We start from the raw sequence: 25,614 nt of genomic DNA on the forward strand, positions 1-25,614 counted from the left end.
GGGCAGCTTGGACACAAATTTGTATCAATCGTAGTAAGATGCTTTTAAAATTAATTAGATGCTTGATGCTCTTTAGAAAGCCTTCAGAAATGCTGCGAATTCCCTTGAAATAGTCTTTCCTTAGACTGCAATTAGATTTCACTAATCCTATATTTTATTCTTCTCTCATGCTGTCTGCTCTGAAGCCCACACTGGAGTCTGAGACATTTTGCAAACAAACTTACATCAGAGAACCAAGTTGATTAGCAAAATTTGCACTAGTTCCAAACCATTTAACTATTAACTTGTTGCCAACTCATGTGAAGAGATACATAAATCATTCAGCTGCAAACACACTGAAAAAGACGGTACCAAGAGAACTCACCACGCTTTCAAACCCAAAACTACTACAATTTAGAAGGACAAGGGCAGCAGATACACTGGCACACCACCCCACCTGCAAGTTCTGTCAAGCCACTCTAGACTTGGGAGACAAATTGCTGTTCCTTTAGAGTCACTGGGTCAAAATCCTGGAATTCTCTCCAGGATTTGTTGGTGTCTTTCACCAAATGGACTGCAACGGTTTGAGGTGGCACTCTCTCATCACTCCCTTCATGGACAACTAGGCAATAAAATGCTGGCCGATACTCACTAATAGGATGTGGGCAATAAGAAAGGGAATCAAAAACAAGATGCACAGTAAAGGTGTACACACACACACACGAGGACCGGTGCGCAAGCACAGGGTTACATAAGATGAGGAGATTGCTGTATAAGTCTAGATGACCACCCAAAATGACTGAAGTCAACCTGCCTATGCACTTCCAAGTTAATTTACACATTACACGGTCATCACCATGCATTCCCAGCAGCAGTATAAGTTATCAGTTCAGCAGGATGTCAACAGCCACGAGACACCAGCAACTCAAAAACCCCATAAAATGACGTACATAGTACACAGAAGTTTTAAACCTGGTGTGTTTTTTTAGGTGAAAATAAACAAATCTTTAAGCCTTCCTAAAACAGTACAATGAAACAAATATGAAACAGGAAAAAAACCCAATAGACTTGACAATGCAAGAGATGCACATGACATGAACACTGTCACATGATAGAGGACATGCATTTTCCAATGCTGCCCGTGCACTTCTAGAGGGAACATGCAAATTTAACCAAGGTACATTTACACAAGACAGAGAAACATCGTCGCAGCCCTAACACAGCCCTTGTTTATTCCCAACAGGTAGCAGGCAAACCCTACTAACTGTTTATCATTTCCCAGATGTTAATTATCAGACTAGTGCTTAAGCTGTTTTAGGGCTATTCTGACCAGTTCAGCTGATGTCAGCTTTCACCTCCATCCACCCCCATGCTCCAACCACTAGGCCCTGAGTTGCTCATTTAATATTAGTTTAAAAATAGCGAGACTTTTAGACCAAAAGTCAACTGATACATTTGCTTGTGACACATCCTTTACTAAACTGTTATATTTCTGGAAAACCGGTAAAGTCACAAACAGTAACAATTCAAATCTAATTCAGGAACTCAAAAATTGAATAGCAGCACGTGTGTGAAGGTTGCTTGCATGAGTCATGGACCTAAAGCAATATTCCTCACTGAGTGGCAACTTAGGAATTATTTTAGGAACTCACCTTAGAAGTCCATCAAATGTTATAGTATTTAATGGTAAGTTGGGTATTTACTTCAACATACAATTACAGGCCCCACTATCTACTGCAGGTAAGTAGATTATCCTATGTCAATTTTAATTATTGTCAAAGTACAATTAACACCTGGCCACAAATATTTTGTGGGCACACAATACAAATCTGAAATATGGTAATAAATACAGAAATGACATGTAGATGTTTGAAGTAAGAATTCATTTACATGAAAAATACTGTATACATTTAGAAAGAACTGTACACAGCAAATGCAAAACCACATGCACAAAGCAGTTGCAAACCTGACCATCATACAAGTCCCTTACACAGGAATAAGTAAATGGAGTTACCACCTTGATTCCTGATGAAGGGCTCCTGCCCGAAACGTCAATTTTTCTGCTCCTCGGATGCTGCCTGACCTGCTGTCCAGCACCACTCTAATCTTACCACCTTGAAGGGCAACTAGGGATTGGAATAAACCCTGGCAGCAATGTCCACACACTCTGAATGAATTAAAGGAGTAAGTTAAGCACATGTACCAGGTGCACCAATGGATACAGACAAAGCACACAATATGCAAAGACTACAATCCTTGAAAGTTTGTTGGGTGCAGTTTATGTTGATTCACAAATACCTTTTTGTTGTGCTGTACCTGAGGGGGAATGCTTGTGAGCAGCCTGTGCACGATTGCTATATATATGCACACAGCTTAAAGGAATCACTTAAACAAGAAATAACTTATGTGTAAGGCATCTACACAACGTTAATGACAATATAAACACAGACATAAAGAAAAGGTTTCAGTTAACAGTTTCCAGAGTGCTTGTATGTATTCAGATGTGTGTACACACATGCAAATACAGTAATGAGTTGTGCTCACAACCATGAATTGGGAACACACACAATATACATTAATTTGGGGTGTATATGCAAGAGTCAAATAAGGCTGGAGTTTAAGAATATGCAAATACATTTATCAAGCACAACTCTTGCACACACAAAGCATCAATAAAAAGATTTTTTGAAAAATCAACCTGTTTTGATGAATTATGATACCGCTGGAGCAGCTTGGACTGAAATTGGGCCTTCTGGCTCAGAGTTACATTCCCATTGCACCATGAGACTCCTCATCAATAATAGATACATAGATACACAAACAAAGCATCCACGCTAACAAAGTTTGTGTACCAGTCTCTGAAGACATGAACAAAGTATGCCCACTTGGGGTCTTCACGTACAAGATTTTTGAATCAGAATCCCTACAGTGTGGAAGCAGGCTTTTCAGCCTATCGAGTCCACACCAACCCTCCCAACAGCGTCCCAACCAGATCCACCCCTCTCAACCTATCCCTGTAACCCTGACTACTTCAAGAAAATTACAGAATGATGTAGTACAGGAGGCAGCCATTTGGCGTATTATTCCTGTGTCCACTCTGAGTGATTCAATTAGTCCCATTCTGCTGATGATTCCCTCAAAGCCTTGCAAATTTTTCCATTTCCAAGTTCATCACATTGCATTCACCACTCTTTCAGACAGTGTAATTCAGATTATAATGCAACTAATTTTCTTTTCTCTGCTGGTCACCTCAGGTTGTTTTATCAATTACGGTCAATCTGTGCTGTGTGATTACAGAATCTTCTGCTAACTCATTTCTTCAAAATCCTTCATGATTCTTGAACACAATGAAATCTTCAGTTGAACTCTCTGAAGAAAAAGAGCGCCACCCGAGTTTAATTTCTAATTTCTCCCCAAAAATAAAGCCTTTCACCCAGTTACTATTCTAATAAATCTCTGCAAACTCAAAGACAGATGTCCTTCCTAAAGTGTGGTGCCCAGGTAATGGGTCATAGTGGTCCAACTAAGGAATTCAATACCTAAACATCTCAGTTATTTAGCAACAAATTCACTTTTGGACTTGCCCAGGCATCTTAGGGCAAATAACTGCAAAAAAGGTATAAAGCAAGTTGAAGAAAATTTGCAGACACCCATAACCAAGTATAGTGGCAAAACCCATGCTGTGTGGATGGAAGCTACACATACAGGAAGTGCACACGCACTCAGGTGAGCACATCCCGCATGCGTGTGGCACGATAAGGGTATGCGAGGAACATAGGACATTGCAGCTTGCACCACATTTTGCAACAATTTCTGTGTTTTAATACATAATTGTCATTACGAACAGTTGCATAACCAAATGCCACAAGATTTCAGATATTAAGATACATCTTTGAACAGAAGGGATTCCACAATAACACCTTGCAAAGTAGGTCTTCTCTTTTGATGTCCACCGTGTAGACAAAGAGTACATTTTCTTTAAAACTGTCAGTAAACGGTAATTTTTTTAAAATAATAGTTATTTAAGTTGCTTTTATTCAACAGCCTGTTAAAAAATATTGGCATCCACTATTCCCAATCAAGTACTTGCCTGGTTAGGTACACAGTTTTGAACCAAGGTAGAACTCCCAGTGCAGCGACCAATGAGGCTTCAACCTCCCTCCAAGTTAGCCCTTTCCATTCCCCACACTGGCAAACCACATGACACAAATCTTTTCATTTAATAATAATTAGCAGTCAATTTTGGGCAGTTTTGTGTTGTAGATTCCACCCATTCAGATTGCACTGTGAACTCAAATCCAGTGTTCATCCACCTCCCCAGCAGGATTGGCTGATTTTCCACGCAGATCAGGTGATAATGGGTCAGTATATATTTTGTGGGGTGCCGTGTTCAAAGCTATTAAATATTGGTGCTGGGGAAAAATGACTTTCCTTTCAGTGACTGTGTCAACATTAAACAGATCAGGTTGGATACAAAGTACAGCTCTCCATATTTTTCCCTCTAGCGTTCCAAACTCCGGTAACAGCAAGGGCAGAGCAAAGCTCCCTCAATTCTGCTCCAGTCTTAGCACAGCAATCCACATTTCAAGTTGGCCATTTTAACTATTTCCCAGCCAATTGGTGGCTTCGCAGGCTAGAGCTGCAAAACTAATGAAGTAGTAGGGCTGGACCATTGTAAAGTGGATTGGGGCTGCCAGAAATCTCTCCACACAAGGCCCCTCAGACCTAGCAGTACAAATTTTGACTCCAGCCACGTGGTCTAGGTATAAACTCTCGTTCCAGTGGCGAAAGACCATTGGACAAGCTAGAGACAAAATATATGCATTTAAATATGCAATAACCCCCATGTTGTAACGTGTGCAGTTATTGCGTGGTGGGACTCAGACTTTGTGCTGTTTGCAGTGAGACACCATCACAAATCAATCACCTGCTTCCAGGCTGAAGGACTGAGGTTTAAACACAAACCAAGTTAACATACATGATCAACAAGCTTTTTAAAAACCATGTTCATTCACCTTGCTTTTTTTTAAATTTTAAACATTTTCCCCCCGCCCAACCCCAGTTTATACTTCTCCCCACCTGTTATAGAAAAAGGCTAGTTACTATTCCACACAAGGTAAATGCCAACCAAAGTTTCTGGACCCCCTTTCAGTATAAATAGCAGAGTAGTTAGTTAATTAATTGATGGTAAAAAAAAAGTTCAAATGCAAAAAGGGACTCTTGAATACCATTCATAAAACACCTAGTCCAGTGGTGAGCCCTCGCCCCTTTATCTCTTCAAAACGGTTAGCTTAAACTCCCCCTCCACCATCAGCCCCAAACTATAAATCAGGTAATGTCAAGGGAAATCAAATGCAGGGTACAATAAGGGAATGGAAGGAGCAAGTGGCGTTATGTCAATGTTAGTCAGTAGCTTGATTCAAAGAATTCTGCTTTCTTAAAAATAAAAAAAAAAGAGAAGAACGAAGGTGATTCATGATTTCTTGGCATCTGAAAGTATCAGGCAAAGCGTCGATGAAAACAAGTGGCATTAGAAGCTGAAAGGTGTACATCATGTGCAGGGTTTTAAAAACCCATGGGTGAGTCAAGTCACTTGATCTTCGAGACATCCACACAAAATCAAACTGGAATGAGACAAACAAATCCAATCTTGGCACTGAGCTACATCGGCGCAGTCACTTTCATACAGGGTGAAAAATAATTCAGAAGCTGAAATCTGGGAGCAAAACCACTGAGCTGGCAAGATCCCACATCTGCTGTTGTACGTTCTCCTTCCAGCCTGGGAGTGGGGATTGGGGGATGGTGTGTGGAAAGAAAATGTCCATTTTTGACTTCATGATATACAAGTCCAAGTGAAAGGGACTGTTCATTGCAAAGAAGTCTTTTTTGTTGTTGTTCCTCGTTAGCAACACTTTCTCTTCTTTTTACTATTTTTGGATAGTTTGATGACATCATTCTGCTGCTGTTGCTGCTGTTTGGCTAAGTTCTCTTTCTTGGCCCGCAGAACTAGCTCCGTGATGCAGTTGAACATCTGTAAAAGGAACAGAGATGATGAGCCGGATGCACACGAGTGGAGCAGGACAAAGGAGAGGAGACAAGGAAAACGGACCAAACCCCATCACAGGGCAGCCTACCTCTTCAACGTTGAGGTTCTCCTTCGCACTAGTTTCAAAAAGCTGAATGCCCATCTGTTCTGCAAATTTCTGTGCGTCGTTGGTCTCCACCACTTTGCGAGCTGGGTCATCATTCTTGTTGCCAACTGAAATAGAAGCAAAAGCTTAAATCATTCCTGACAAAGGAAGCTACGCCGAGAATCATGCAGTGATGCAGGATTCAAAACACGCCTTATTGCCAGAGAACTCATTGCAAGTGTCCGAATGAACAGTGAAGAATTCCAAAAGCATAAAATTGCTGGAGGACCTCAGCAAGTGCAACAGCATTTGTGGAGAGAGAGAGACAGAGTGTAAAGTTTCAAGCTCAATTCCACTTCTTCAGAAATGGAAGGGGGATAGGAAAGTAATAGGCTTTATACTATAGGAAATAGAGGAGCAAGTAATACAGATTGTCCCCTCTCCCGGCCTCCAACCCAATTAAACAAACATTCTAAAGATTACCATTGAGCAGAAACCAAAGCGGACTGTCAGTATAAATACAGTGGCTACACGAGCAGGTCATAGATGATGAATACTGCAGTATATAACTCACCACCTGACTCTCCAAAGCTTGTCCACCATCTACAAGGCACAAGTCAGGAGTGCGCCTGAATGGGTGCAGGTCCAACAACACTCAAGAAACTTGATACCATCCAGGACAAAGAAACCCACTTGATTGGCACCACATCCACAAACATTCACTCCCTCCATGACTGATGCTCAAGTAGGATCTTGATGCTCAAGAGGCACTGCAGAAATTCATCAAGGCTCCTTAGACAGCACCAACCAAACCCAGGACCACTTCCATTGAGAAAGACGACTTTTTAGGTTTCAATACTCAGATGTTTTTATTTTAAGATGCTTTTTTTCAAAAAAAAAAGTGGGCAAAGTTGAGGAAAGCAAGAGCTCTAAATGCTGCAAAACTCTAAAGCCAGTTCCAAGCCGTTTAGAAAAGAAAAATTAGGTGTAAGGTTTGCACCTTTACTCTGCAAAAACCCATCACTACTACAGAAACAGCAAGTAGTAGCTACACTGCAATCACAGGCAAGATATATGTATGACAGGATTGGCTGAAAAAAATCAGAACAAGTCCAATCCCTGAAAGCCTCAATCTTCAACATCAAAGCTAGCATCAAAACTGGCAATGAGGACATCCAAACACACTGGCACTGTGGGATAGTGGACCAGTTGCTGTGTAAAATGAGAACCTATCAACTTGGCATTTTCAGCAACAGAGATGCGGTGGACAGACTATGGACAAACTAGCTGCGAAGACATGATGATCCTGCATTTCATACAAGAACACTGTTCCAATCGAATTGGCCTCAATTGACAGATAATAGTAATATGGACATCAGTAAGCTACTGTATCACAACGCATGGAAAGTCATTGTCGTGCAAGTTTAAGCACCACAATATTAAGACACATAAAAAGGTGGGTGTGAGAGAGAAAGTCAGTGTGACAGAGTGAGTGTGAGAGAGTGAGAGAGGAAGAATTTTACCAATTGATTGCAAGACACACTCCACCAGACAAACTCAAGCTAATTGACCAGTAACCTCAACGCTAAGCTTGATGACAACCAGCAAGGACTGAACAGTGATCAGGCCCCAGGGATCAACAAACTCACTCATTTCAAAACAAACATCTGTTGGTCTTTTGAAGCATCGATGTGTCCAGCAGTGGGAACACGTTAGTCAAACTCAAGGTCATTCACAAGTGATGTGGAGGTTGCCAGATGGCAACACACTGAACAGGACTGACTACATAGTATTGAATGTAGGCCATCCCTACAAGATGTCAGGATGCTAACACCGGATCGTACTGCTGCTTTCCGTGAGCCAAGATCCTCCTGAAGCTGAGGATGACCACAATCACAAAAGACAAGATGGCCATTTGCAATGCAGAATTTAAAAGATATGGTTGGTTGAGCTGATCCTCTCCAACAAACCTGAAGCACCAGTGAGGACAATATTACGTACAGTTGAGAACTTTCCAAAAAGGGGTACGAGATGGAGAGTACCCAAGTTACCAATCAAGTGGAGAAGAACCGACAAGATTGATGGATCACCAAACAACATGGAACTGGACTGATAAAAGCAAGCTCAAGAGCAGGAGGGACCAGGAAAATAATGTCAAGCAAAGACAGTGCAATAAAGAGAAGTACAGAAAACTGGATAAAGCTGTGAAGAACTGCAAGAAAGGAAAAAAAAAATCAAAGGTGGGCAATGCGATTAAAAGAAAATGAGGGATGCATAAGCAGCAGAATGTTGGAATAACTTCAAGATGCTATACAGGATCATTGTCTAGCCGTAGCTCCATGTGCAAATTCAATGACTGCACCTCAGCAAGTGAAAGTCAGCCTGGGAGAAATGGCCCAAAATCATCCACAGAGCTACCAAGAGCCTGAAGAATAAAATACCTACAGGTAGAACTCCTGAAACATGATTAAAACACTTAACAGAACTCTCAGACCCAATTAACAAGACTGAGATGGATGGCTGGACGAGGGGTAGAGGAAGACAAAAAAAAGGGGAAGATGGAAACTTCACTATAACCTTAGTCAGTGCAGGAAGTGAACCAACTCTGTTGGCATCACACCCATCACAAAGCAACTAAACTAATCAAATTTCACATTGTACTCTCAAACAGAAGTAAATAGTTGCCTTCGAGAGGAACAGGTAGGTTTCAGATTTCACAAATCACAAATCATGTTGGGAGTCAATCTTTATGCATCATAGACCATTGCATAAAGCAATGGAAGCCACTCAATTGATTTCTAAAAGGCTTTCGATAGCATCTATCATTACTTTGGTACAACTCAAGATAGTATGGCATCCCAGAGTAGTGTATGAACATATTCAAAACATTATCCCATATTTCAATTTCTGCATCCAGACCAGCATGGTCACCAAGGACTCCAACATCAGATGTACAATAGGAATGCATACTCTCGCATTCCTTTCCCTTCTGGTTCTTGATTTTATCATGAAGGCAGCATTACAGCAAATTTAGATTTGAACTGTAAGGCAATAATAGATGCAGATTTGGGCATATTGTGGCAATACCACAAGTTGACAGGCCTGGATTTCACAAATGACCATCAACCTGTTAGGTGACAAATCACACGTATTCCAAGGGGAGAGTAGTGGCACCAAATTTGGTCTATGCACCAGCCAAGAGAAGGCATTGATGACTGGATTGCAATAAGACCCTTCCATCATCTCTGGGGCACAGACTAAGGGTGTCAATTCCTTTCCCTCTCTAGGGAGCAACATCTTTGGTGATGGAATTGTAGAAACCAGCATCCACAACACGCAGCATTAGTTTTTTCAAAAGGTTCCAAGCAGTCTGGTCAACCAAAACCAAAAAGACAGCCATGAAACTATAGCTCTACATGTCCATTGTGATTGTAACTATAAAATATGCCATTTCTCTTCAGTACAGCTGGTGAACATCCCTTGAAGGTCTTCCTTAAATATACTTTACAAAGTCTTCTTTGGCCAACACAGTAATCTTTTCCCATTTGTTAATAACCATTCAAGTGCCACTGCAGAGCATTCACCCAGTATACAAGATCTTTCCTGCCAGTCTGTTTGTCTGTCAAAATGTTGCACAAACACCTCTACCCATTCCTCAACACATCCTTGCAGGTGATGTCTCTCCAAGTACCGCCCAAGGTATTGGATAGGCAGTACTGATGGAAGCACCTTTGCGACAATTTTGTTCTCTTTCATTTCTCAGTGGCATAGTTTACGGTTAGAATGGCTATCTTTATGTTGTTGATTGTCCAGACTGCATGGAGCCGTTGGAAAACTGATGTTGATTTATGTTAGAATATAGAAGCACTACAGCGTGGAAATAGACGCTTCAGCCCAATCAGCCTTTTTGGTACTGCACGGTTTGTTGAAGATTCTTGTTCACCTGCAAAAAAGTGCACTTCTTTTAAAAGGGACCATTGATCAATTATGGCTTGTTTGTCTGGATTGAGGACTCTTGTGGCATGGCAGTGTCCCTATCCCTGGGTCAGAATGCCTGCGTTCAAGTCCTACCTGCACCAGAAGTATGTTATAACAAGTTTCAACAGGGTGATTAAAAAATATAAATTTTAGATTTATGTGGGAGCACGGCCACATGTCAGTTAAAAGGGAATGCTGCTCAAGAGAGTGAAGATTGAGTGACAAACACTCATTACCTGATGGGTTAGGAATAAGATTGGCATGCAGAGTTAAGGGCTGAATCATCTGGTAATCTCCAGAGAGACTGGGACGCAGTGGCAACTTTATACATACCTAGTATCCGACACACATCATCACAATTCTGGTTTATTTCATGTAACCATCGCTTGACGTTTACAAAGGATTCTGCACTGGTCACATCATATACTACTATAACCCCGTGCGTGCCTCGGTAGTACCTGCCAAATAAGAAGAGGTAAAAATTACAAAGACGTGGATTGATTTTGATGCTGTCAATAAGCTCACACATCTTTGGTAGAGTCAATTTGAGGGTTCATATGGCCCTCACTTGCTCCTATTCCTTCTAGAGTCATAGAGGTTTACAGCATGGACATGCCGCGCAGTTTTCACAATTAATCTCATCCTTTTTGTCTGTGTTTGGTCCATATCCCTACATAACTATCCCATCCATATACCTGCCCAAATGTTTGTTAAAATGACAAAATTGTATTCTCCTCCACCACCACCTGTGTTCATTTATATCCAAATGACAATAAAATGTAATATAGAGACTCAAATCTCATCTATCTTGAACTTCAACCCTTCAAACAAAACATAATCCAGACTGACATTGCAGTGTGGCGGGGGGAGGGAGAGAGAGGGGGAGATGCAATATCAGAAGTGTTATTTCACAGGCAGGATGTTAAAGCCTCACATGCTGATATAAAAGATCCCATGTTTGAAGATCAGAGCTCGCCTCACGTCAAGGACAACATTTATTGCTCAGCACATTTCAATGCTGTTTGTGGGACTCTACTATTCTAAATGCCTTGCCTACTAGTATCATAACACTGATGAGGGTTCAAAATGACTGAGACCTCTAAGTGCTTTGCAGCCTAAGTTGTGTAAGGCATTCTTGAATGCAAGTCCCTCCTTTAATATGAAAAGGTTCCAAATTAAATCAACACTTCTAATTCAGTTTCAAATTATTTTATTGGTTCTTACATTTTGTTTCAATACTGAAAAATTTTATTGACAGATTTCTTGATGGAATCTATGATAAAGCAAAATAATTACAGTACCTTAACGGTCATCATGGACATCTTGGGACAATACATAATCCTGCACTATGTCAGAGTTATGACAATGTCTGAACTTTACAAATCCCAGCAATCCAAAAGAAGGGGTAGACTAGCAAAGATTAGATCATATTAGATTCCCTACACAGTGTGGAAACAGGGCCTTCGGCTCAACAAGTCCACACCGACCCTCCGAAGAGTAACCCACCCAGACCCATTTCCGTTTCCCTCTGACTGATGCACCTAACACTATGGGCAATTTAGCATTGCCAGTTCACCTGACCTGCACATCTTTGGACTGTGGGAGGAAACCGGAGCACCCGGAGGAAACCCACACAGACACAGGGAGGATGTCTGCGTGGAGTTGCACAGTCGCCAGAGGCTGAAATCCCACCTGGAACCCTGGTACTATGAGGCAGCAGTACTAACCACTGAGCCACCATGCTGACAGTAAGGGCACCCTTGAAATAAAGTTATGATACAAAGTGTCATATGCCTTGAACAAGGTTAAAGTAAGTATTTTTGACTTAGAAATCTATAAGCTGCTTTTGCTCAAGGATCTCAGCATATCCAGCTTCTGTACATTCTCAGCCTGCACAGCAGCAAGTAGACTGGAGGTGTTTCTGTAATGGAGTTGCTGAAAGCACATACACCAGCCACTGTCACTGTAGCAATGTTCAAATAGATGTGAACACCAGATGGCACGAAGGTTCACTGGTTAACACTGCTGCCATACCAGGGACCCAGGTTTGATTCCACCCTCAGGTGACTGACTGACTGGAATCTAGCGCGCTCCGGTTTCCTCCCAAGTCCAAAACGTACAGATTAGGTGGGTTGGCCATGCTAAATTGCCCACTGTCCAGGACGTGCAGGTGAGGTGTTTTAGCCATGGGAAATGCAGGCATACAGGGATCTGGTAGGGGGCTGGGTGGGATGGTTTATCGAATCATAGAATCCCTACAGTGTGGGAACAGGCCCTTCGGCCCAGCAAGTTCACACCAACCCTCCAAAGAGCATCCCACCCAGCCTAACTACTCTACATTTATCCCTGACGAATGAATCTAACCTACACGTCCCTGAACACTATGGGCAATTTAGCACAGCCAATTAACCTAATCCGCACATCTTTGAATTGTGGGAGGAAACCCACGCAGACACACAGAATGTGCAAACTCCACACATACAGTTCCCCGAGACTGGAATCGAACCAGGGTCCCTGGCGCTGTGAGGCAGCAGTGCTAACCACTGAGCCACCGTGCTGCTCCAAGTGGGGAGTCTATGTCCTACTTCTACACTTTAGGGATTCTATGATTCTAAATGACTATATATTTGGATATGAGTCAGTATTAGTTTATACAAGGTACAGAGGAGGACAGAGTATCCTTGAAATATTTTATACAATCCCAGCAATAGGAGCATCTCAGATGGTACTCTGGTTATGTGCATCATGTTACAATACTGACTCATGCAGACCAAATGGCCCTAGAAATGGCTCTTGGTCAGTGCTGAGTTAGCTCATCTGCATGGAAGTGGCAGCAGAGAATCTGCAACATCTCAGTCAGTACCCACAACTCAGGGAGCTTGTATTGGTTTCAGGTTGCTTTCTTTTATATTAAAAAACTACCTAAAAAACAAATTTCAGCAAATTAAACAGATTAATGCTAATATGCTGCTGAAAGAAAAACAATAAGAGATTCTAATTAATGGTTCAGTAAGTGTTTACTGAAGTCTCCAAACTCAGAACTCCAAACAAGCTGAGGAAGGGAATCCCACTCTGCCACAGTTTGACTAAGTAATAATGAGTCATAGGGCAGCTGACTCATACTGCATGTGAGGAAAGAAACAAGGGTCTAATGTTGCACTGCTTAGCTGACAAGCAGGAATTAGCAATTCAGCCTCTTAAAGACTGTTCCACAGTATTAATTTGATCTTGTTTACCTGTATCTTATCCATTGACATGTCTTTTAGACCACAAGATTGCAAAACGTAGGAGCAGGAATAGTCTATTCAGCCCATCAAGTCTACTTCAATCAATCATTTCAAACCACTGTTGATCAGATAATTTTTAGATTAGATTACTTACAGTGTGGAAACAGGCCCTTCGGCCCAACAAGTCCACACTGACCCTCTGAAGAACAACCCACCCAGACCCATTCCCCTACATTTACCCCTTCACCTAACATTAAGGGCAAGTTAACATAGCCAATTCACTTAACCTGCACATTTTTGGACTGTGGGAGGAAACCCTCGCAGACACGGGGAGAATGTGCAAACTCTACACAGACAGTTGCCTGAGGCGGGAATTAAACCAGGGTCTCTGGCACTGTGAGGCACCAATGCTAACCACTGTGCCACCCAATACTCAACCCTACTTTCCTGCCTTTTCCCCTAGCACTTCAGCCCCATGTCAATTAAAGTTTGTCGATCTCAACCTTGAACACACTTATGAAACCAGCCTTGGTAGCCTTCGGTTATAAAAAATTCCACAGATTCACCACCCTCAAAACATTCCTCCTCATCCCTCTCCAATATGAGTAACCTCTTATTCCAAGACTTTTCTCTGACATAGTCTTTCCCACAAGGGGAAACAACTCCTCCACATTTATCCTGTCGAGACCCCTAAAAGTCTTTTATGTTTCAGTGAGAACTCTCTCTCATTCTCCTAAACTCCAGTGAAAACAGACACTGGTCAGCACATCTATATCCTCTTGGAATCTAAAGCTATCCTTCGACTGCAGAACAACCTTGATAATCTGAAGGAGATGGGGGGGGGGGGGTGCTATTGGATAATTGATCACTTGAGTAATTGATATGATCATGAATAAGCAGTAATTTACAAGTGCCAGTCATCTGAACATGCCTCGGTTATCGAGCAGTGCACGCCATATCGTCGTTTAACTGATAACCGAATGTTGAGTTGCCTAATGCTGTTTTTACGGGACATTGAGATCTTCTTCGGATAAATCAAGGTTACCCTGTATTCACCATCTGCCATTTCTCGTATCATCTGCAAACCTACTGATCATCCCTCCTACTGTCAAATCTAAATTGTCTACATATATCACAAACAGCAAAGGCCCCACTGTACACGCACTTCCAGTAACAAAAACACTCAATTATCACTCTCTGGTTGGGTGACAGGAAGCAATTCACCAAAAGTTTCCTTGGATCCCATGGGCGCTTCCTTTTACCATCAGTCTACCACACGGACCTTACCAAAAGCCTTGTCGAAATCCAAGTTACATCAAATGCGTTGTCATCAGCGCACCTGGTTACCTCTTTGAAAACTCGGTCAAGTTGGTCAGATATGACCTCTCCTTAACAAAACCATGCAGCCTATTCTTGGTAAATCCCTCCAAGTGCTGATTAATTCTGTTCTTCAGAATTGTTTCCAACAGTTTATCCATCACTGAGATTCAAATACCTGGTGTAGTTTTAGCAAGATTTGTTTAGTTTTATACTTCATTCCCTTTGAATGAAAAGTCAATGGAATATTGGCCTGCCCTGGTACCTGATTAACTCATATGCTAACTTGTTATTTATGAATGAGGGCTCCAAACTTCTTTGGAGCTATCGCTATAACTTTCTCATTTAAATGATTGTCAGGGAGGATATGATCTGACTAAGTGCATAATCTCATTTTCCCACATGAGATTTCAACCAAAGTTTTTTTGCCTACTCACTTAACCTTATTTATATTCCTCTGCAGACTCCTCATCCTCACAACATGCATTCCAATCCACTTGCTTCATCCACAAACTTAGCTTTAGTATACTCACAACCATCATCTAACTTGTCAATATATAAAATGATTATAGTACCACCACTGATCCTTGAGGCACTCCATTAGGTACAGGACTAACTACTCCCTTCGATTAGTTAGCCAATCCTCTATCCATGCTAACTATACAAACTATACTAAGTAGCCTAATGCATGGTTCTTTTCATAGAATCCCTACAGAGTGGAAACAGGCCATTTGGCCCAACAAGTCCACACCGACCCTCCAAAAAAAAAGTAACCCAGCCAGACCCATTCCCTACCCTATTATTCCCCTGACTAAATGTACCTAACCTAAACATCCCTAATTACTACGGGCAAACGCCTTTTGGAAATTCAAATATATTTACACAATGTCAGCTGTTGCTCTGTGCATCCTGATGAAGGCCTTGTGCTCGAACAGTCGACTCTCCTACTCCTCGGATGCTGCCTGATTGGCTGTGCTTTTCCAGCATCACACTTCTTGCCTCTGTATATCCTGCTTGGTATTTCCCGAAAATGGTTCAATAAAATATTAACCAGCACCTGTGGGGTGGCACGGTGGCTTAGTGGTTAGCATTGCTGCCTCACAGTGCCAGGGACCCAGGTTCAATTCCCGCCTCGGGCATCAGTGTGCAGTTTGCACATTCTCCCAGTGTCTGCCTTGGTTTCCTCCAGTCTCCTCCCACAATCCAAAGATGTGCAGGTTAGGTGAATTGGCCATGTTAAATTGCCCGTAGTGTGAGATGTAAGGAAATGGGTGTGGGTGGGTGGCTCCCCTGGGGGGTCAGTGTGGACGTGTTGGGCCGAAGGGCCTATTTCCACACTGTAAGGAATCTAATCTAATCTATGGGACCAGGAGTGTACTGGTTGATCAAATATTCCAGAAAATCAGGTTTATAAGATCATGAGGAGTATGGATAAGGTGAATAGACAAGGTCTTGCCCCAGGTTGGGTGAGTCCAGAACCAGAGGGCATAGATTTAGGGTGAGGGGGGGAAAAAGATATAAAAAAGGGACCTAAGGGGCAAAGTTTTCACGCAGAGGGTGATGCGTGTATGGAATGAGGTGCCAGAGGAAGGGAAGGAGACTGGCATGATTACAACATTTAAAGGGCACCTGGATAGGTACATGAATAAGTAGTATTTAGATCGGTTTGGGCTACATGCTGGCAAATGAGACAAAATTAATTTAGGATATCTGGTTGACAAGGGCAAGGTGGACCAAAGGGTCTGTTTCTGTGCTGCACATCTCTATGGCTCTATGAGGTCCACAATCAATGTAAAAAGACACTAAGTAATAGAAAATTCCCAGGATACTATGAAGTCACTCCTCAGCCTCTGATGGTCCAGAGAAAATAGCCCCAGCCTATTCAGCCTTGCCTGATAGTTCAAAACACCCTTCCCACCAAAACCCTGGCAACATCCTTGTTAATCTTTTCTGAACCCTTACAAGTTTCACAGCAAAGTTCGAAGTATTTAAGGAAAATTGACTTGAAACTGAATCAACTGTTGATATTTTTTGTGGCCATTCGATCGAACAAGTATATTGACATAGAGGTAAAGAAATTTAAAATAATTATTGGACAGAACAATAAAGAAAACTTTGTGGTATTTGAGGTACATAATGCTTGCCAATTCAAAGCAAAAAGCTCTGCTATTACATCTGTAAATGGACTCTACCATTTTCCTGATGACAGATATTAAGCAAGCTGGCCTATATTTACCATTTTTCGTCTCTTTCTTTTTTGAAAAAGGGTGTTACATTGGCAGTTTTCTAATTCTCTAGGACTTAAGAACATAAGGATTCTTGAAAGATCTCTATATCCCATGATAACCTCACAAGAAAAATACAACTACAATCACCATAAGTTTTAATTAAACCCTAGCATCTACAACACCTTGTGGAAGAGATTTCCACCACTTTTTCAGATGAAATGCCTCTAGATTTCATTCTTGAATATAGAGTACAATAGGTGAGTGGGGGAGGAGATGAAGATGATAGGTCAGGGAGGAGAGGGTGGAGTGGATAGGTGGAAAAGGAGCTAGGCAGGTCGGACAAGTCAAGGGGACAGTGTGGAGCTGGAAGTTTGAAACTAGAATGAGGTGGGGGAAGGGGAAATGAGGAATCTGTTGAAGTCCACATTGACGCCCTGGGGTTGAAGTGTTATAAATGATATTAGTGGATGTGCAGGTAAAACTTTGATGGATGTGGAAGGCTCCTTTAGGGCCTTGGATAGAGGTGAGGGAGGAAGTGGCTGCTCGTCGGATGCTGCCTGAATTGCTGTGCTCTTCCAGCACCACTGATCCAGAATCTGGTTTCCAGCATCTGCAGTCATTGTTTTTACTTCATTCTTGAACAGTCTAGTTCCAATTTTAAAGATTGTGCACCATTATTCTGTACTCAACTGGACACAGAAAGGCTATGTATTTTAAAATGGTTTAGCTGAATTTGCACCAGGTTGGCTAAGTGAAAGCTAGTATCATGCCAATAGTTCAATTTGGTATCTGAAAGACTGCACCTGCACTGACACAGATCATCCACAGGGTGCTGCTTCTGAATTTAACAATGGACAACATTTTTAAGATGCCTAGACGAAATGCTTCCAAACTGAATAATGTAAGTGTACATCACCTAAGTCATAACCAGATTAGAAATGCATTCGAATTGTACAAGTATAGACTGATACTACAGTCTGTGCTCAGGGTGATGCCATCTTTCTGATGAGGATGTCAAACTGAGACACCATCTCCGGTGGAAATAAAGACCCCATACTTCAAAAAGAACAAGGCCAATAACTATCCTTCAACAAACAATACTAAAACAGATTGCCCTGTGTTACCATGCAGTTAATGGGAATTTGCTGTTTGTAGAATGCAGTGTTTCTTACAAATGTGACCATATTCCAAGAGTACTTTATTAGCTGTACAAGTGTTTGTGTCATCCTGAGGTTGCCACAGAAATGTTAGACCTTTCTTTCAAGGCCTTCTTTTATCTATAAATTTATAATCACCAAAGGCACAAGTGATTAGAACCCAATCCTGAAGGAGCATAGCATAGAAGAATTTTCAACGCAGACATTTCCACAGTGATCAAATTAAAAACATTTTGGTTCACAACTTTTGTTCCCAATTAAAACTTCAACTTTCTGAAATGTAGTTTCCAATTAAGCATATCTCAGTCTCCAAGAAACAAAACTGAGTTCACAGAGGAAACCACAAAGGCTGAGCATATATTCTGCACAACACTGATCTACATCATTTGGCACGTTCAGTGAACAGAAAACCCGTCCTTGCAATCGACCTCATTCATCACTAAATTGAGTCCAGACAAAACAACAGATCACTGCAGATAACTCTACACTGCAGAGGCTTCAAAAGTAAACTAAAATTTTGGGCGCACACACTGCAGGTATCTCCTCAAAGTTAATGCCTGGACACAGCAGGAATCTCCAGTATATAAATTAGTTCTTGGACACAATGGGGGTCTGCATGTTGTTATCTGTCTCACCATTGACACATGATGAATGTCACGGAATTGTTGCATTTCTGCTATAGATAAGAATCATACTTGGATATTTATGGGTAGTATTGATGAATAACTTGGTGATAAGTGAGGAAGAGGACAGAGTCAATATTCAGTTTCCTGGTTTGACTGCACTGAAGTGTTGTGCCCCACCCACTTTGCTTTCCCCATGAGGAAAGAGAGCTTTCCATTTTAAAGAACCCCAGGTACCTTGATAATTCGAAAGATGGAGTTATTTATTTAGTTTACTTTGAGCAGCATAAATCCCTATCAGCTTGCCTCAAGTTTCTAAAACAAGTATAAAGGGTTGGATAGCACCGATAAATTAGCACTGCTGCCTCACAGCATCATCGACTCAGGTTCAATTCAAACCAGAGGTGATTGTGTAGAGTTTGCACACTCTCCCTGTGTCTACATAGGTTTCCTCCAGGTGCTCCGGTTTCCTCTCACAATCCAAAGACGTGCAGGTTAGATGAATTGGCCATGCTAAATTGCTCAGAGTGCTCAGGTATGTGTAGGTTATGTGCATTAGTCAGGGGAAATGTACAAGTAGTAAGGTAGGGGAATGGATCTGGATGAGATACTCTTCGGAAGGTCAGTGTAGATTTGTTTCCACACTGTAAGGATTCTATAAAATTATTCCAGATTAATAGTTTGGGAAGGACCAGGGATATGAGCCTGAAAAGTCACCTCATTTCTCATCTATTCCTCCTCTTGTGTAGTTCAGCCTTGAAGAATAGCAAGCTCCTGGCATGCGTTTCAAGCTGATGTAGTGAGTGCGTCTTCAAGAGGGAGGCAAACCACCTCTGGACTGGGACAAAGATTACTTCATCTCAAAAAGAACGAATTTAACATGCCATTTCCCTGGATTGATTTGGGTTGCCCAAATTTGGGGTGGTGGGCAAAGCGAATTTTCTAGGGATTTTTCCTACCTTCACTGCCCTTGGATTTTTGATTCTTCAGGAAAACACTGCTTTTGTCAACAAGACGACATCTTCCAAGCCATGTTTATATTAGAAGACTACACTATACACAATAGTGGGTAAAAGCACAGCACTAGAGGAAGAATGGATTGCAGCTACAGATGAGTTATGATCAGTGAATAGCCTCAGTTTTTCCTTTTTTTATTAAGGAAACAGACAGAGGGTTAAATGCAGGTTTGACCTGGTTAGTACAGATTTTGGGGGAAGGTGGGATTAAAGCACAGAACAAGGAAGCAAAAGTTTTCCATGTACTTTCTGGTGTTTAACTAATCGGTTGAGGGTGGGTAGGCCTTGGAAAATTTGGGAACACATCACAAAGCGATTTGTTTGGCAATAGAAATATAAAGTCAAGACTTGGTGCTAGAAAAGCACAACAGGTCAGGCAGTATCAGAGGAGCAAGAGAATCGCATTTCGGGCATAGGCCCTTCATCAGGAATGAATAGAAATACAAAGACCATGAAAATGAAACATAAAAGGATAATGAACAAGAATTGTAGAAGGGATTTGAAAAAAAACCAGATACAGATAAAGGCTCATTTACTTGCAGTACTTGATAGCTTACTGTGCATATTGATAGGTGCTAATAAAAGGTTTTTACTTTGGTACCATGGAGGAGATACCATAGACACAGATTACTCTTAGCTATGCTAGCAACCGGCAAGGATTCATTCTTTCTAATCTGTGCCTGACATACGTGAAAGCTGAATGAGGAAGTAAGTAAAAGGTTTGCGGCGACAGAGATGCAGAATCCTAAATTCAGTCACTTTTTGAACAGGATTAATGTTACTGCAACTCAGAACGAACACAAAGAATCTTAAGCAGTGAGTAAAAGAACTGAAAAGGAGGCAATAATAAATAACAGCAATCACTGTACCTATGATCTCTGGATTATAAGGATTTAAATTGTTACAAACCTGCTTTAATTTGGAAATGTGCACCAAGGTTAGTACATACCTTTCTTCTTGCCCCAGTATTTCCCCAAAACCTTCTTTAAAAGTGAACCATACGAACTTAGACGCATGAGTCGAATGGCCTGCTTCTGTGTTGTACATGTTACATCTCTGTCAGGACGAAAGCTCGGGTTTTCTTTTCAACAGATCCAGCTATTGTTCATCAGCTGACTTCACAGGCCACTGCACAGGCCTCATTGTTCTCGAAATAACAACCTCTGACCCTGTTCCTCAGGAATGAGAGGTTTCAGTTTTACAAGCTGGCAGCTCTCAACAGTTAGCAGAGAAAGTGCCATGATATTGGAACCACATCCCATTGGATTTAAAAACTCACTTGTCTGTTGCAAAATTCAATATATTTGCCATATTTTGATTTTTACATATTGCTCAGCTAAACATTAGCCTTTACTGCAAGACACTAACAGAGGAAATAATTACTCAAACATTATGCATTGGAATCAGTAAGGGGCAGAGAGTGGAGGTATGATTAAAGAAAAGCAAAGGTTCAGTACTGCATAAAACGGTCAGTCATCAATGGCACTGCAGTTCAAAACAATTTTAGGATCACTGTTCAAGTCATTAACTTGCAGAGTTTGGCACTTAATGATAATGTCAACAATAAATTGAGATTTAAAGAAAACTAATCCGGTGCTTCTGATGATGTCAAAAACACCTGATAACGTTTGCTCCTAGGAGGGACTGCCCAAGGGCCAGAAAATAGCAGTCACTTCCTGATAGCCTAACAGGACCAGGACCAGTGGCAAAACAACATACATGCCCAGTGGTAAAATTGGCACATGTACAGAGGTGGTACATGCTACTAAAAATATAAACAAGAGCTGGTAGCAAATTAGCATTTGCGAAAAGTAGTCATCAGCTCAGAGCAGGACATTTAGGAACCCCACATGTCTGCTTGAATGCTGCTCACATGCTATTCCAAGTATTAATAAAAGATTTTAAGCGAATCTTTAAAAGATTAAAGCAAATAAGATTTCGAAAAACAAAAGCAGGTCTGATGCACATGCACTGACAGTCTTTCTTAGCATGCTCGCTCAGTATTCTGAAAAGGTCCCCGACAAGCCACTCACCATACTGATTTGGAAATACATCACCTCAAGTGTCAGTCAGTCAAACTCCTGGAACTCCTCTCAAATAGCATTTGTGGGTCTACCTACAATACATGGACTGCAATGGTTCAAAGCAGCAGCTCATCATCAAAGTACAAGGGACAGGTAATGAATGCAGCCCCAGCCAACGACACCTGAGAATGTGTATAGGGTATAAGCAGGCAGGGAAAAAAAAAAAAAAAGAGTTGAGCTTTGAGTTTTGTTAAACAAGAGGTTCAGCTGAGCATGACTCAGATCAGATAAGAACTTGGTTAACAATGGGGTCGTGGAGGCAAGGGTAATGGGTTAACAAGGTGGAAAAGCAGTATATAATGGAAGCATTCAGTATGCAAGGTCAGCTAACAATGGGAAAAATGTCCATTGTATGAATTCAGTTAAAAAGGTTAAGAACATTTATTGTAGAACAGTAAAGAGCTTGATCTCTGCTATTGATACTTGTTGATTGTAATGGTCACCCAATTAATATGTATGCTGCCTTATCTGGATGTTCCTCCCTGTAAAATGACCATGTGGTTCATGGAGAAACTGTTGTTCCAGAGAAGACAGCAAACTCATGTTCTGATTGAGCCCTTCTCATTCCAGATGAAGGGCTTATGCCCGAAATGTCAATTCTCCTGCTCCCTGGATGCTGCGCTTTTCCAGCAATACACTCGTGTCTCTGAGCATTTTGCTTCAACTGAGGGGCGAACGGGATGACACACCACCGTCCCACAGGTGAATAAAATAAAACCCCAACAGATGTCCAGAGATTGTTAAATGTGGATACTGAACAAAGCTCACCTGTAAGGCTCAATCTCTGCTGGGTCAGCTGAAACAAGAGCAGATGTTGTTTGGTGGGTCACATAACTGACAACTGCAGACCAAGTTCACATTTTCAAGTGGCCACTTGGCAATAATCTCTGCAGACATGTCCCCACAGATACACACATTTAATGAAGATGGTATCCTAGAGCAAGCTTTTACAAACCTATCATTTACATTTGTGCAGTATCCAAAAATACCCCTTTAAACAGTACACTAAAAATACTTTCCTCACAGGTTTAAGGGCAGTGTGATGTTAACACTTGGACTGCAAATACAGGTAGTAGCTCCAGGAAGGAGTTCTCATAAACACAGTTTAAAATGTAGTCAGCTTCAATAACCTCTTCAGGTTTTCATCCTAATACTTTTGGTTTGGGACGAACTCCTTAATTTAAAGGTGACCTACTTTAACTACATTCTCCCCTCCTTTGCAGCACAGTTCTTATACACCCATCTTTCATCCAAAGGGCTTCATAGAACTGCCAAGCTATAGGCACTTTCTCCAAGATAAAACAACCTCAGCCTTGAAATTTCTAACAAAAAAAACTAAAGGGCTAAATTGCGTACTTTGGGACTTTACAACCTAGCAAACAAAAGTCAATAAGGCTGCAAAGAGGCAAATCACTATTGCTACAGAAAACTTAAAGTTATTTATTAACTTCAGACACAACACACAATTACTAACCTAAAATTCAAAAGTCAACTTAAAGTAAATGACAAGATTTATGTGAATCAAACAGTTCACATCATATTTTACAACTTTAATGCACTAAATGATCAGGTAACAGCGAGAAGTTTTGCTATCCAGCATCTTGTTTTGACAAAATGAAAACTTCGCTATAAAATTAAGCCAAACAGCAGGGAAATCAAACAATGCTACGATAGAACAAGAACTTTTCAATCCCAGAATCCCCCACCTAAAATTTCATGTGCTTTACTATCCCTAATTATTGGCACATTACAGATACCACATAGTATATAATTTAGGCAATTAAGTTGGCTGATATGGGCCTCACAGTCTCTGCTGAGAGCATATATCCAATAGTAAATCTGATTACCATCTTCATAGGATCTATTAAACATTAGCAAGACCAAAATATACAAGTCATTCTGGTGTGATGCGTACTTCATCAACATGAAATGGCTATGAAATTTGGCGAATTGTGGATGCTGTTTGGAGATCACAATCTTCTACAGTGTGATTTCCAATAGTGTGAAGTTACAAAGGAATGCAACAGTTGCGTTATAGCAGAATGACTTATACAGATCAGCTAAAACCAGAAACTCCACACCCTTCTTACTAATTTCAATTCCTACCCTGACAATACATACTGGCTCTCACCCACAGAGCTTTGAAGCCAATATTCAGGCCAGTTCCAAAAGCACCCACTTCTCTGCAAAAGTACCTCAGCCAAGCTCTCATCCATTTAGTCACTTCAAGGTTTGATTTATCTAATACTCCTCTCACTGCCCTCCAAGCCAATAAAAACTCAAAACTTATCTGAAATTCTATTGCCACATCATTTGCATACAAAATTTCTTATTTACTATTCTTGTTCTTATTGGCTCATTGTTTGATGCCAAAGGACCATTAAATAAATTTCCAATTTGAATTAACAACTTAGAAATGAAGATTTGCTGACTTCCCACTAGATGAGATGGGGAAGTAAAATTGGAAGTGGTAGTGAAGAAACTGCAGAACGATAAAAGCAAAGCACTAATTTGGAAAATGTAGGGGGTGATGGATTCTCAGGGGAACATAGCACGAAAAGCCAAGTTTCTGGTATTGAGACTGGCTCTAATGCAACGAAGGATATGCCGGCTTCCAAGAGATCAATTGCATAAGGGGATTCTGTAGTCAGAGGTACAAGACAGACGTTTCTGGGGCTAGCAGAGAAAAAGCAGAATGGTGTGTTGTTTCCCTGGTGCCAGGATCAAGGATGTCTCAGAGAGGGTGCAGAATGTACTCACGGGGGAAAGAGGGACCAGCAGGCGGTCATTGTCCACATTGGAACCAATGATGAAGGAAGGGAAAAGGTTGAGATTCTGAAGGGAGATTACAGAGAGTTAGGCAGGAATTTAAAAAGGAGGTCCTCAAGGGTAGTAATATCTGGATTATTCCCAGTGCTATGAGCTAGTGAGGGCAGGAATAGGAGGATAGAGCAGATGAATGCATGGCTGAGGAGCTGGTGTATGGGAAAACGATTCACATTTTTGGACCATTGGAATCTCTTTTGGGGTAGAAGTGACCTGTACAAGGAGGACAGATTGCACCTAAATTGGAAGGGGACTAACATACTGGGAGGGAAATTTGCTAGAACTGCTTAGGAGGATTTAAACTCGTAAGGTGGGGGGGTCACGTATAGACAGGATAGATTGAGTGAATCCTTAGAGTATAAAGAAAGTAGGAGTATACTTAAGAGGGAAATCAGGAGGGCAAAACGGGGACATTAGCTTTGGCAAATAAAATTAAAGGAGAATCCAAAAGGGTTTTTACAAATATGTTAAGGACAAAAGGGTAATTAGGGAGAGAATAGGGCCCCTCAAAGATCAGCAAGGCGGCCTTTGTGTGGAGCCACAGAAAATGGGGGAGATACTAAATGAATATTTTGCATCAGTATTTACTGTGGAAAAGGATATGGAAGATATAGACAGCTGGTAAATAGATGGCGACATCTTGCAAAATGTCCAGATCACAGAGGAGGAAGTGCTGGATGTCTTAAAACGGTTAAAAGTGGATAAATCCCCAGGACTTGATCAGCTGTACCCAAGAACTCTGTGGGAAGCTAGAGAAGTGATTGCTGGGCCTCTTTCTGAGATATTTGTATCATCGATAGTCATAGGTGAGGTGCCGGAAGACTGGAGGTTGGCAAATGTGGTGCCACTGTTTAAGAAGGGCGATAAAGACAAGCCAGGGAACTATAGACCGGTCAGCCTGACCTCGGTGGTGGGCAAGTTGTTGGAGGGAATCCTGAGGGACAGGATGTGCGTGTATTTGGAAAGGCAAGGACTGATTTGGGATAGTCAACATGGCTTTGTGTGTGGGAAATCATGTCTCACAAACTTGATTGAGTTTTTTGAAGAA

The 25,614-nt window shown here is 41.4% G+C and overlaps 1 protein-coding gene across 2 annotated transcripts in view; it reads right to left on the bottom strand.

Moving 5' to 3' along the window:
- Positions 1-3,778: 3,778 nt before the first annotated feature.
- rab35b (RAB35, member RAS oncogene family b) overlaps positions 3,779-25,614 on the bottom strand; it is a 59,759-nt gene continuing 37,923 nt past the window's right edge. Inside the window, exons 4-6 of one of the 2 annotated variants that reach the window (XM_043716087.1) lie at positions 10,422-10,546; positions 6,114-6,238; positions 3,779-6,010 (exon numbers count right to left, since the gene is read on the bottom strand). In XM_043716087.1, the coding sequence (XP_043572022.1) occupies positions 5,882-6,010; positions 6,114-6,238; positions 10,422-10,546 (379 nt within the window). In that variant the 3' untranslated portion in view covers positions 3,779-5,881. The remainder of the gene's footprint in view (positions 6,011-6,113; positions 6,239-10,421; positions 10,547-25,614) is intronic. The other variant, XM_043716088.1, reaches the window with a different exon arrangement.

The sequence above is a fragment of the Chiloscyllium plagiosum genome, chromosome 25 (genome assembly GCF_004010195.1).
Source record: "Chiloscyllium plagiosum isolate BGI_BamShark_2017 chromosome 25, ASM401019v2, whole genome shotgun sequence".
Taxonomy (NCBI): domain Eukaryota; kingdom Metazoa; phylum Chordata; class Chondrichthyes; order Orectolobiformes; family Hemiscylliidae; genus Chiloscyllium; species Chiloscyllium plagiosum.